The 13,590-nt window shown below is 37.5% G+C and overlaps 1 protein-coding gene across 9 annotated transcripts in view; it reads left to right on the forward strand.

The window, feature by feature from the left end:
* The window catches only part of ZNF143 (zinc finger protein 143), a 38,748-nt gene that overhangs the window by 6,313 nt on the left and 18,845 nt on the right, over positions 1-13,590 (forward strand). For 7 of the 9 annotated variants that reach the window (XR_006784174.1, XM_045825455.1, XM_045825458.1 and 4 more), the window contains exons 2-8: positions 239-357; positions 687-779; positions 1,591-1,674; positions 2,292-2,375; positions 3,599-3,795; positions 4,343-4,417; positions 13,453-13,572. Coding sequence is in view for 8 of the 9 variants with exons in the window: in XM_045825455.1 (XP_045681411.1) it covers positions 246-357; positions 687-779; positions 1,591-1,674; positions 2,292-2,375; positions 3,599-3,795; positions 4,343-4,417; positions 13,453-13,572 (765 nt within the window). In the remaining variant the exon portion in view is untranslated. The remainder of the gene's footprint in view (positions 1-238; positions 358-686; positions 780-1,590; positions 1,675-2,291; positions 2,376-3,598; positions 3,796-4,342; positions 4,418-13,452; positions 13,573-13,590) is intronic. The other 2 variants (XM_045825457.1, XM_045825459.1) reach the window with 1 other exon arrangement.

Genomic DNA, 13,590 nt, shown 5'->3' on the forward strand with positions numbered 1-13,590 from the left:
CATGGTACAAAACTGGTAAGCAAGACTTGCCAGTGTGCTCAGTAGTTTACTGATAAATTATGAAAAGCATGACTTGGACTTTGAGTTCATACTTTTACCCTGTGTATTAAGTGAAATTTCAGCTTACTTCAAAAACTGTTTATTTCCTTGGCATTTTTTTATGGTTCATAAATATTCTTTGTAGCTTTTATTTCATGTGCATTGTTCTTTGTTCTCAAGGGCTGTATTTTTCTTCAAGGTAAAAAATGTTGTTAGCCCAAATAAATCGAGACTCTCAGGGAATGACAGAGTTTCCTGGAGGAGGAATGGAGGCTCAGCATGTTACCCTGTGTCTGACAGAGGCAGTAACTGTGGCAGGTGAGCAGTCTTATTTGAAGGGATTATGTGGGTTTGGAAATACCATTTATCTTAAGGGAAAATGAAAAATCACAACACTGAATTTACATTCCTTTTCTCATTTAGCTAAAGACAACCTAAAGCTAAGCCTTTCAATAAGCATTTTTACCTTGGTGTAGATGCTGGGTTTGTTGGGGCAGGAAAATGTATTTTGTAAATACTAGAAGAAATCGCACTTGAGCCTAAGTTAAGCAGTCTGACTTTTGCCTAATTTTCGTTTTAAAAAATTAATTTAAACAGCATGTAAACATGATAGTTATCTAAAGAAAATAATTGTATTTTTATAATAGATGGTGACAATTTAGAAAACATGGAAGGTGTAAGCTTGCAAGCAGTAACACTTGCAGATGGTTCTACTGCTTATATACAACATAATTCTAAAGGTACGTACCTCATTACAACCCATTGGTTAATATCAGCAATGCATAATATCCTCAGAGTTGGAGCACTTAGCAACTCTACCCCTTCCCAATTCTTACTAGTTTCAGTTTAACTTAAATATTGTTTTAATAATTTGGGGATACTCTTTGAGATATTTGGAAGATACTGTGGGGTATCAGAATTAAGTGAGGGAGAGAGGAGTGTCCATAACCTAATTCTATTAAGACCTTTCTTGCTTTTTATAGTTCAAGTTATTATTTAATGTTTTTAAGCAATATGCAAAGAGTAAAGACATTTGGTTTTAATTTTATAACATTGCCTCTGAATCAGTGTTTACTTTGATCCAAGAAATAACCTACTTCTCAAACTTCTTGTTTTTATGGAAACCTACTAAACACGTATATACATAGCCAAGGGACTTGTGCCCCCTGGGATGAGAATGGCCTCACGTACATTGATATATCTGTCTATTCTTCCCAACTTCAGCTTCCCCCTGTTCAGAGTTACTGTTTCTAGGTGGCTCTGAAAAGTGTACAGAGGTTCAACTCATGTAGTCTGCTGTGATGAGCCACTCTTCCTCTTGAACTTGTCTAATTGGAAATTGGAGGGGAGGAAGGATGGCTGAGGGAGGATTTTCTGCTTTCTGTAGGATCACTGGATGTGTTATTGAATTGCCTCAGAACATTGAGGGAAGAACCAAGATGAACATGATCTTAAGTAGTGTATGTTTTTATAGTTGATATCATTTTGAAATTGTATAAAGTTTAAATTTTTTGCTTGTTCTAATTCAATGGTTTAAATGTTTTGTTTCAGATGGAAAACTTATAGATGGCCAGGTCATTCAGTTGGAAGATGGTTCTGCTGCCTATGTTCAACATGTACCCATTCCTAAAACTAGTAAGTATTTGATATTACTTACCCTCCTGATTTTAATACTTTAGTATTTTCTGCCTCCATCCCTTCTTACTACCTAAACTTAGTCCTGATCTCTAGTCCTCCTTCTAAAAGGGAAGATCAGTAGATGTCACAGAGAGAGCCAGATGTCTCTGATTTTTTTCTTTTTTTCCTTCTTTCAACTCTTCTTATACCCTGGTATATATTTCTAAAACAAGTATCTTAATGTCTTTTTACCATTAAACACTTATTGAGAGCAGTTTTGCTGAAATTATGTAAATTCAAAGGACCCATAAAGCAAGTGCAGTTTTTATGTGTTTGATTTATTTTATTTTTTTTTAATCTTTATTTATTTATAGAGAGAGGGAAGGGAGGGAGAAAGAGGGAGAGAAACATCGATGTGTGAGAGATACATCATTTGGTTGCCTCTTGGAAGCACCCAACTGGGGACCTGGCCCACAACCCAGGCATGTGCCCTGACGGAATCAAACCAGTGACCCTTCAGTTCAAAGGCTGGTGCTCAATCCACTGAGCCACACCAGCCAGGGCATGATTTATTTACCTTGTTGTTGCTGAGTTATCAGAAAACATGGGATCTAAATGTAAGCATTGTTCTCGAGCAGGGGACAGTTTACGTCTAGAGGATGGTCAAGCAGTGCAGTTAGAAGATGGAACTACAGCATTTATTCACCATGCCTCCAAAGGTAAAATAATTTTGGAAATAAAATAAGGAAGAAATGGGTATGTGGCTAAAATAAGACATGTCTGTTGTTAATGAAGTGCTGTCACATAAAAGGAGATTTATGCTAGTTTTCAAGTACAAGAAAGCAGATTTTGGCACAGACTGAGCAAAAACCTTCTGATTTTAGCTGTCCAATAGCAGGTCTCAAAGCAAACCTCTGTTCCCTAAAGGACTTCAAATACAGGCTGCTGTTAAAATACGAAATTAAATATTTGAAAGTTAAATTGTTGATTTTTCTTCTTCTTAAATATAACTACTTTGTCTATTATGTTGATCTTTAATTAAAACTAAATAAAAATTTAAAACTGCCTTAAGCAAATACAGCAAAATGTTAATGTTTATTAACTTTGTGTGGGGAGGACTGGGCAGGTGGAATGCATAGGAGTAGTGAGCATAGCTCTGCAGCCAAACTATCTGAGTTCAAATCTCTGTCTGCACCTGTTTAGTTGTGTGACTTTAAGCAAATTACTTAACTTCACTGTGCTTCAGTTTCATGATCTGTAAAATGAGGATTATAATCAGTATCCACATCAGGGTTGTTGCGAAATAGAATGTGCAAACATATATAAAGCACTTAGAACAATGCTTGTCACACAGTAAATGCTTAATAAACACCAGCTGTTGTTATTACTTTATAAAATATTTTACTATAGAATGATGTAATATGTTTTAGAAAGACTGTTTAGTTGTGAAACCAAGGGCAAATTTTTAAAAATTTAGAATACTTTATAAGTAAATTTGTTTAATTAAAGATGAGAAAAAGTAATCTCTGAAGTTTATCTTTAGCAGTGGGAGTTGATCATGGGTTTGTTTTAGTTGGATAGGTTTACTATTTCACAATGCTGTGTATAGCATTGTGTGGTTATTTAGAGGGAAAAGAACCCATGGACTTCGGAGTCACACTGACATGAATTCATCCTTGTTTCTTGATGTACTGATTTTTGACTGCTAATTAGCTTTATTTATTTCCTGGTTCCCAAAATCACAGTTTCCCATTTGTCCAGTGTGGGTGGTAAATATACTTGCCTTGCAGAATTGTGAGGATCAAATGAAATAACACATGTAAGGCACATCAGCCAGGGCTTATGTAACTATTTAGTAAAACTTCACTCCCTTCTTCCCTTAAATATGTAACTGTTTATCAGACTACCTTTATTTTAATGCCATTCTCTTCCACTCCCTCAGATAGTTATGACCAGAGCGCATTACAGGCAGTTCAGCTGGAAGATGGCACCACAGCTTACATCCACCACGCAGTGCAAGTCCCACAGTCCGATACCATCCTAGCAATTCAGGCTGATGGTACAGTGGCAGGTTTGCACACTGGGGATGCCACAATTGACCCTGAAACTATCAGTGCTTTGGAACAGTATGCAGCAAAGGTACATCATTTTACAATGTCAAGAACGTTCTTCTTTATTTTTCATTAAAAAAGAAAACAAAAGAGTGTACTTGTATACTTTATCCAATAAGAAACTAGCAATTCAGAGTCGGAATCAGACAGCAGAAAGGAGATCAGCATTTATCTTAAAAGAAGTATGTAAAAAGAAATATTGGGAGAAGAGTAATGGGATGGAATAAGAGGTTATAGAAAAGAAATGGGTGGAGGGTAACTCACAAAAGTTATATGCAAGGATGAGTGAGTACCATAAGAGAAATAATAGATTATATATAGAACTACTTATGAATTAAGAAGTAGAAAAATAGAGATTGGAAAAGATGAAGGAAAGTCTCAATTAAGTTTTACATCAAAAGGGCTGGATTTTTAATATCTTTCATATAATTTAAAAGGTTATTTTTCCTACTTTTTATTATGAAAATTTTCAATATACATAGAAATAAACAATAATGACTCTCCATGAACTTACCACCCAGGCTAAACAATGGTCAAAATGTAAAACTTTTTTAAGCTTTATTTTATCCCTATAGGTGTCCATCGATGGAAGTGAAAGTATAACAGGTACTGGAATGATTGGAGAGAATGAGCAAGAGAAAAAAATGCAGGTATGCAAAGCCACTTTTTTATATCAGAATCTCTTTCTGTTAGCATTTTTAAACCCTTTTAGGGATGCAAGCAAGAACAGGGAATCTCACTACCTTTCTAGGAAAATCTTACCATTTCAGAAAAATAGCGTACAACATACCTGGCCTGTTAGCTCAGTTGATTAGAGCATCATCCTGATATGCCAAGGTACAGGTTCAATCCCTGGTCAGGGCACATACAAGAATCAACCAAGAAATGCATAAATAAGTAGAACAACAAATCTCTCTCCCCCGCATCTCTCCCTCCCTCTCCCCCCTCCCCTGGTCTCTCCCTCTCTCTCCCTCCCTTCCCCACCTTTCTGTCACTAAAATCAATAAAAATAGGAAAAAAAACATTGTGCAGTATGTATTAGCAACTTTCTCAAACTATCTCAGGTATAAAGATTCATCATATAGAAATACCACAGAAATCCAGATGAACCTTGTATTCTATAATCCAAGGCAATTTTGGGCACTATGTGAACTGATTTGGCTTTTTGTATCTTTTTGTTTCTTCTGCTTCCAATTCCCTCCATACTTTCCTTTTCAGCTCCTGGAAAAAAGGTCCCGTCTAGCCAATTATTATTGTTTGCACTGGGCAAAGCTGTTTGTACCTTTTGTACCAGACTGCTTCCTAGGCTGCATATGTCCATGGGTTGGCTGCCCTTGTTTCAGATGTTTACCCTGGATTTAGTTATTGTCTACCCCTTACCCAAATAACAGCCTAGAGCAGCAGTGCCTCTAAAAGTTTTGTAGTTAGGACAAAATAGTCACAGATGCATTCTGGGAGTTCTACAATTCAAAAATTCAAAACTTGCATAATTCAAGACTGTTTTGAATTATGTATTTTTGTTGTTGTATGGGTGGGTGTCCTTGGAGCTTCTATAATCATTGTAGCATATTCTTGTTTTCATGCCGTTCTTTTTCTCAGCAATTACCTCTTAATATTTTCCTGACTGCTCCCTCAGTAGTGTTTGCATTCATCTGAGAGTTTTATCATTTTTATCTCCTATCTTAAAGTTACTGCTTCAGGGTCACACTTCTTAACTTGAGCAATACTATTAAGGATTATCAATAAGATTTTACATTTATAATAACAGGAAATGATACAATAACAGGAATCATGTAGAAATTTGATACTTCTAAACATTGCTGAACAGCCAACTATTTATGTTTTCCATGAAGCGGCAGCAGTATAAGCAGTTTGCAATTTACTAAGTCAACCTCTTCTGAAATTCAAATACTGTGTAAATATGTACAAAAGATGTTGGTCAAGGCCTGAACAGGTAGCTCAGTTGGTTGGAGCATTGTCCCAATATGCCAAGGTTGCAGGTTCAATCCCCAGTCAGAGTATATATAAGAAGCAACGAATGAATGCATTAGTGAATGGAACAACAAATCAATGTGTCCCCCCCACCCAAAAAAAAGAAAATCAATAAATAAAAAACATTTTAAAGGATTTAAAGAAAGAGAGGTGTAGGTCAGTGCCTTGGGGTTGCCCATTAAGGGTTTTATGTCTTGTTAGTGACTGACAATTAAATTTTTAAATAGATTATTTCCAAAGAAAGACAGTTGTGACTACACTTATAATAACTAATATAGAATGCATCCTACAGAAAAATGAGCGTAACTTTATAGTATACTATTATCATAAAAGCTTGTTACTATCAATAATTAACTTCTGAGCCAGATGTGTCACTCGTAATTCAGAGCTGCAGCATGTTATTAAAAGCCCTATAACTCTTTATGCAGACATAGACCATTTGATGTTGATGCCAGTGGACAAAGAAATAGAAGAAAGTCGAATAGGATATTTTTTTTATTGTAGCTTTTTCTCCTTTGCCCTTTTTACTTCTCCCTTACAGACTAGATCTGTGTTGTCCAGTATGGTAGCCACATGTGGCTACTGAGCACTTGAAATCTGGCTAGTCAGAATTCAGATGTGCTGTGAGTGTAGACTACTTAAAGGATGTTGAAGGTTTATTATGAAAAAAGAATGTAAAATATCTCATTAATAAAACCTCATATAGATTAGATGTTGAAATGATAATTTGGACATACTGGGTTAAAATAATTACTAAAATTAATTTCACTTTTTTTTGTTTGTTTTTACTTGTAAAATGTGGCTACACTAGAACATTTATAATTACATGTTTCTTGTATTCATGACTCATTATATTTCTCTCCGTTAATGCTGGACCAGAATTTCATGAATCCTTCATCCTCTAAAACAATCAAGTACCATATTTGAGTTTGAGGGCCCAGCACATGGTATTAAAATGTCAAAATATCCTTAAAGAACCACTGCAATTAAGCAGCACCTGCAACTTCTCAGCTTGTCTGTTGGTACTCCTGCTACTTCTACCAGAGTTGCTTAAGAAGTTGCAACTCTAGGCCCTGGCCAGATGGCTTGGTTGGTTGGAGCATTGTCCTGTACACCAAAATGTTGGTTTGATTCCTGGTCAGGGCACATACCGAAGTTATGGGTGTAATCCCAGGTTGGGGTGCATATGGGAGGCAACCAATCGATGTTTCTCTCGTGCGCTCTCTCCCTTCCTCTCTCTCTAAAATCAGTTTTAAAAATATCTGTGGATGAGGATTAAAAAAAAAAAAGAATGCCCAGGTATTCAGTTATAAGAACTGTAAGGATGACAGGGTGTATGTATGGGGGAGACTACTGCTGCAGTTACTGCCCTCAGGTTACGCCACCTTGGTTAAGTAGCAAACAGCATAGTATTAAAATAGCATATTATTGGTAATAAAAAAAATCTGAGTTGAGTTTCCACTCTGTTATGTAGTAGCTATATAACAGAGCAATATATCTGCTATGTAGTAGCTATATAACCTCTGGATCTGAGGTTTATTATCTGCTAAATTTGAATAATAATACTTTTTGCCTTACGTATCTCATGGGATTATGAAAATCAAATGTGATCTTCATTTGATTAATATTTTAGTTAAGACATGAAAACATAATTTGTAAATGTATAAGGATGATATTGCATTATTGGCACTTAGGTGTTCTGTTAGAATACCAGGCCTTTTTCATGGTTTCCATTAGTTTTGACTTTATTCAAAACTAATTTTATTTACATTGGATGGAAATCAAAGTTTTTGGCTTGCCAGTTTTAATCACAGCTTTAGTAATATAGAAAGTTAGTCAAGCTAGCTCAAGATAGATATATTATATAGCTATACAAGAAGCCAAAAATAGGAACTGCTGAACAGTTGAATTTCACAGGAACCAGAGCCATCTGGCTTGCAAAGGAGGCATCACTGAAGGCTATTTTCATTCTTCCTTTTTCATCCTCCTCCCCTCTTGCATGCCCTTCTTTTCTCTACACTCAGGCTTTCTTTGCATTGTCACTGAGTTTACACATGGCTCATCACAGCCATGCCTTCTCAGGTTTACCACCCATGTTCAACTCAAGATTCCTTAGGTCAAGATTTCAGGACTCGGTTTGACGTGTTTTTTTGTTTTTTGTTTTAATACTCACCCAAAGACATGTTTATTGATTTTAGAGAAAAAGAAGGGAGGGAGAAAGAGAGGAAGAGAAGCATTATGTGAGAGAGAAATATCGATTGGTTGCCTCTGGTACATGTCCCAACCAGGTACTGAAGCCACTAACCAGCCATGTACCCCAACCAGGAATCAAACCCACGACCTTTGGTTTATAGGGTAACTCTCCAACCAACTGAGCCACACCGGCCAGGGTTCAGATTGACTTTTTAAGCCAGGCCACATAAGGCACAGATCACTGGCTAGCTTTAGATATACCATCTTTTCTGGTTATCAGAGTCTGTGGATAGGGTAGCAGATTCGCTCAAAAATGGGTTGGATGATCATCCCAAAACCTGTTTAGTATAGGCAGTTTTAATGTGGATCATACTTCATATATATTTTCTGTATTTTTATCTAGCTATGTGATCTTGAACCTTGCTTTTCTAAGCCTTTTTTTTTTCCCCCTAAAAGAAAGGTATTGGATAAGGGGTTATTAATCAGAGATAAATACAAAATTAAGCTGTGGAGCTTTTAAAAATAACCCATGACTAAGACCAAATTCCAGAGATTCGATAAGTTAGGTCTACAGTGGAACCCAGGATTTAAAAAAAAATAATATGTTTAGTAGTTTTAAAAAACATTTTTTAAGATTTTATTTATTTTTAGAGCGAGTAGAAGGGAGGGAGAAAGAAAGGAAGAGAAGTATCAATATGTGAAAGAAACCAGTCAGTTTCCTGTTGTGCATCCCCAACCAGGGACCTTACCCACAACCCAGGCATGTGCCCTGACCAGTAATAGAACCAGCGACCTTTCGGTTTGCTGGATGATGCCCAACCCAGTGAACCACACCAGTCAGGGCAATAACTTTTTATTTTATTTTATTTTATTTTATTTTATTTTATTTTATTTTATTTTACTTTTTTAAATTAAATTTATTTTTAAATTTTTAGAGAGCAGAAGGGAGGGAGAAAGAGAGAAACATCAATGTATGGCTACCTCTCATGCATGCCATGCGTTCCCCCACCTCACCCCCGCCCCACCCCCATCCCTGTCCCTGGGAGCCCAGCTGTAACCCAGGCATGTGCTCTAGACTGGGAATCTAATCTGTGACCTCCTGGTGCGCAGGCCAACACTCAATCCACTGAGCCACACCACCCAGGGCTTTTTTTTTTTTTAATAGAAGTACAAAGTAAAAAAATAAAATGACCAATTAACTTACTGTATAGATACCTTCTTTTTTAAAAAAGGTAATCATGTTTATATTTCAAAAATCCAAATGGTAGAGAGGTAAAACTAAAAAGTTGAGTACCACTACCCAATAGTAATCATTAGAAATGTGTGGGATTTGTTTGTTTGTATCTTAAGTCTTTCTGGCAATGTTGATGTCTCCCCATGGTTCCTTCGAGACCCCTCTGTTGCCACACTTCAGTGATTAATTCCTTTCTTAAAAGAGAACATACTTTTAAAAATAGATCAAGTTGTTTCTATTTTATTTTCCCCCAAGAGTATAAATTATTTATACCCTAATAAACAAGTTTAAGCTCATCAAATGACAAGAGTTTATCTGTTGCGCATGCGTCACCGGCCAGCAGTGACCACGGAATGCTGTGGATGGCTCGACGATAAACACGCGAGAAAAAACACACATGCACAGAGACAAACTAGTTTCTGTGGGGAAGTAGGGACGGAATGGCCACCCCCCCTAGTGGGGAGCGCGCTGATTTACAGTCCATACCTGCTTTTATTGGGCTCATTCTGCATAATAATTCAGGTAAAGTACAGTACTCATTAGGGGGAAGTAAGGAACCATAGAAAAACAAAGAACTCTGCCGGTCTATTGAGTTGGGGGTCAAAGAGCTGTAAGACTGAGGAACAAACTAACTTCCTCCTAAGACCCTTCTCATTCAACTGAGAGCATTCTAAACAAAGAAGGTTTCACAGTAATTTACATGTTCTTTCTTAGGCCTGATCACCCCGGGAATCCGCACTTCTCAGTACAGAGCTGCACCACCCTGTCATTGTTTCAGGCTTAGGTGGAGCAAGGGAACTAAGGCAACTGGGAGACAAGGAGGTTTTTTCCCAGATGCTGAGAGCTCAGGCTATGTCAAAGCCGAGGAGCGAGGGTCCATCACCCCCTTTTGCTGCAGCCCCCCAAGTCCTTCTTTTGGGGGGCCTCCCAAAGTGATCGTGCCTGGCTTAGGTTGTTCCCCCTGTGGGGAATCTTACCCGTCTTTGGCTAACCGACCAAGCTTTTTTGGGTTCAGTCATGAATAAAGCAGCAGAAGCAGCATTCCTGCCAGGGAGATAAGCTTTTGTCTCCTTGCTGGCTTACGGTTCCAAGGGTGTTCCCTTAGCCTTAGCTAGGCGGGGGTTTCAGCTTCTGATACCAGTCAGGGCGGTTCCCAACATTTATCTAAAATGTTCATTAGGCCATTATGATAAATGGAATTTTAAGTGCTAAATCAGGTGATAAAATGTGCTAGTTACCCTCAGCCCTACCAGGCCCCTCACTATGGCTACAGAAGCTCTGCTAGCCAGTTATCACTGGGCTATAGCATCCTGAGGCCTGGAGAGTTAGTGACTTGAGCTCTAGAGCCAATCTGTTTCAAATCCTGGTTCTCATCTTCTGACCCAAGGGCAGGTTGCATTAGTTAACCATGCTGGTCTTAATTTTTTAAATTTGTAAATCATAAATAACAGTTTATTGGGCAGTCATGAAGCACATGGATAGCACCTACCACAATACATTACATAAATGCAACTCCTCAATTAATGGTCGTTAATCTCCACTATTGAAGGCATTTTGGAATTCAGTCTTAAATCCAGCCCCTTATTTACCATGGTAGTTTGCACCTCCTCAGAATCCTAGAATGTTAAAGCTTTAAGGGACTTAGCACTAATTATCTTGTACAGTGGTTTTTAAACTGTAATTTTGGGAGGCCTTAGGGTTTCTTTGTGGTCCCTCGGGGGCTGGCAGAGCTCTGTGCCACCCACATCTGCCAGGACCAGCAGCAGCTGGGATAGCCCTGTGTGTTTTACGGAGTAGAATGCTGTGTAAGATTTCATCTGGCAAAGGATTTTTACTTCTTTAAAAAAGCTTAAAAGAAAAAAATATCACTGACTTAGTATAAGATGTTTTTTATGCAGATAGGCAAACAGATCCTACATGACTTACACAAGGTTACACAATGAATATATTGCAGAGCTTTTATCTTTTAATTTTCAGAACATATATTAAGCGTAAATAGTGAAATCATGTTTTAGAGATGTTTTTAGAAGCTGTTAAGGCATTTTGCTGGTGTTAGCTTCTTTTTTTTTAAAGACTTATTGACAGAAATTATGTATTTTTTAAAGATTTTGTTTATATTTAGAGAGGGGAAGGGAGGAGGAAAAAGAGGGAGAGAAATATCGATGTATGAAAGAAACATTGATCAGTTTCCTCTTGCGTGACCCCAACTGGGGACCTGGCCTGTAGCCCAGGTATGTGCCCCGAGTAGGAATTGAACCAGCGACCTCATGGTTTGCAGGCTGGTGTTCAGTCCACTGTGCCACACAGCCAGGGCAGTGTTAACTTCTGAATTGACCTTAAGACATTTCCCTTGTGATAATATATCAGGTTATTTTTCTTTTGACAAAGACTTTATATATTCAATATTGTGTAACCCTAAAATACCCGTTTTAGCTTTAGCTTATTAATTTAGCTTTTGAATTTTGGATTTTGCCTATTTTCACCCTTTGAAAAGTCTGCAGAATCATCTATTGTTTTCTCTTCCATAGTCATTGACCTAGGCTGATTTTCATTACTTCTTCTATAGTTATAATTATCCAAATTTCTTCTAGTCTCTTTGCCTTTTTTGTCTTTCACTCTGTTCCATACTGTTATCAGAGTTCTCTCTTTAAAACACAGAGCTAATCTTGGTCAATCCTTTACTTTAAAAATTGTATTGCCGTTCTTTTGCTTTTTTATTATTATTATTATCTAGGCTTGCTCTTCAGAATGACATCTAAAACTCTTCCCAAATGTGGTTCTACATTTCCTTTCTTTTTCATGTTATTCATTTCATTATGGAGACATAGCACTCTGATTTAAGTTTCCATTTCTTTTTTGATACACTTTCATACTTTTGGTTATAGTAACCCTTCTGCATGGGCTGCTCTCCCTACCCTTGTTCTTTAGCCTTCAGATTTTACCTCTAAACAGCTCACCATAACCTGAATCTCTGCCTGCTTTTCAATTTTGTCCCTCATAGAACTTTGCATGAACTGCTATGATAGCAACTGGTATATTCTGTCATAATCCCTAATTTATAAGACAATTTCACTAACTAGAATGAGAGCCCTACTAAGGCAGGGACCATTTCTAATTTATTATTGGAAGTTGAAAATGCTTTCTACATTGCTTTTAGGATACATGTCCTAAAATACATAAATAAGTTTTGTGTGTGTGCGTGTGTGTGTATGTGTGTATCATGGAATACCTACATACAATGGATATGTTACTTGGGTTGATTTTTCTAGAGCAGCAATACAGTAGTCCCCCTTAACTGTGATTTCAGTTACGCATGGTCAACTGCAGTCCAAAAATATTAAATGGAAAGTTTCAGAAATGAATGATTTGTAAGCTTTAAATTGTGTGCCATTCTGAGTAGCATGATGACATCGCACACTGTCCTGCTCCATCGTGCCTAGGACATGAATCATTCTTTAGTCCAGTGTATCCACGAGGTACACACTGCCCCCCTGTTAGTCACTTAGTAGCTATCTCAGTTATCAGAAAGTTGTCATTGAATGATAGTACTTGTGTTCAAGTACTTAATAATATTTTACTTAATAATAGTCTTATTTGTCTTAATAATGGCCCCAAAGTGCTGGAGTAGTGATGCTGACAGTTGAGATATGCCAAAGAGAAGCCTTAAAGTGATTCCTTTAAGAGAAAGTTACCTGGCTGGCGTAACTCAGTGGATTGAGCACGGGCTGCGCGAACCAGAGTGTTGCAGGTTCGAATCCCAGCCAGGGCACACGCCATGGTTGCAGGCCACAGCCCCCAGCAACCGCACATTCATGTTTCTCTCTGTCTCTCTTTCTCCCTCCCCTTCCTTCTCTAAAAATAAATAAATAAATCTTTTAAAAAAATTTTTTAAAAAGAGAGAAAGTTAAAAATTCTTGCATGTACATATAAAAGAAAATATGGTGTATATAGGGTTCGGTCCAATCTGTGGTTTCAGGTGTCCACTGTGAGTCTTGGAATGCACGCCCTGTGGATAAGCAGGGCCTCCTGTACCTCCATGAGCTCTAACTGTACTGTCTTGTGGATCTCCTTTTGACTTCTTCCATAGCCACTGACTGCAGCCATGGGACAGAATTAGCCTAACTGGCTGAGCATGATAGAGTTTTCCTAAAATGATGACCTAAGTCTGGGAACCTACATTATAGTTTTATCTTTTTTATAATGAAAATAGCAATTTCATCTATTTTGTCTCTCTCAATAATTTCAGTCATACTTTTATAAATCTAGATTGTCTTACAAGGACATGCAACAAGAGTAACTGCTAAATCCCAACAGAGTGGAGAGAAGGCATTTCGATGTGAATATGATGGATGTGGAAAATTATATACAACAGCTCATCATCTTAAGGTATCTGTAAAGAAATGT

Source organism: Phyllostomus hastatus, unplaced genomic scaffold (assembly GCF_019186645.2).
Source record: "Phyllostomus hastatus isolate PE091 unplaced genomic scaffold, TTU_PhHast_1.1 phas_scaffold_585, whole genome shotgun sequence".
Taxonomy (NCBI): Eukaryota; Metazoa; Chordata; class Mammalia; order Chiroptera; family Phyllostomidae; genus Phyllostomus; species Phyllostomus hastatus.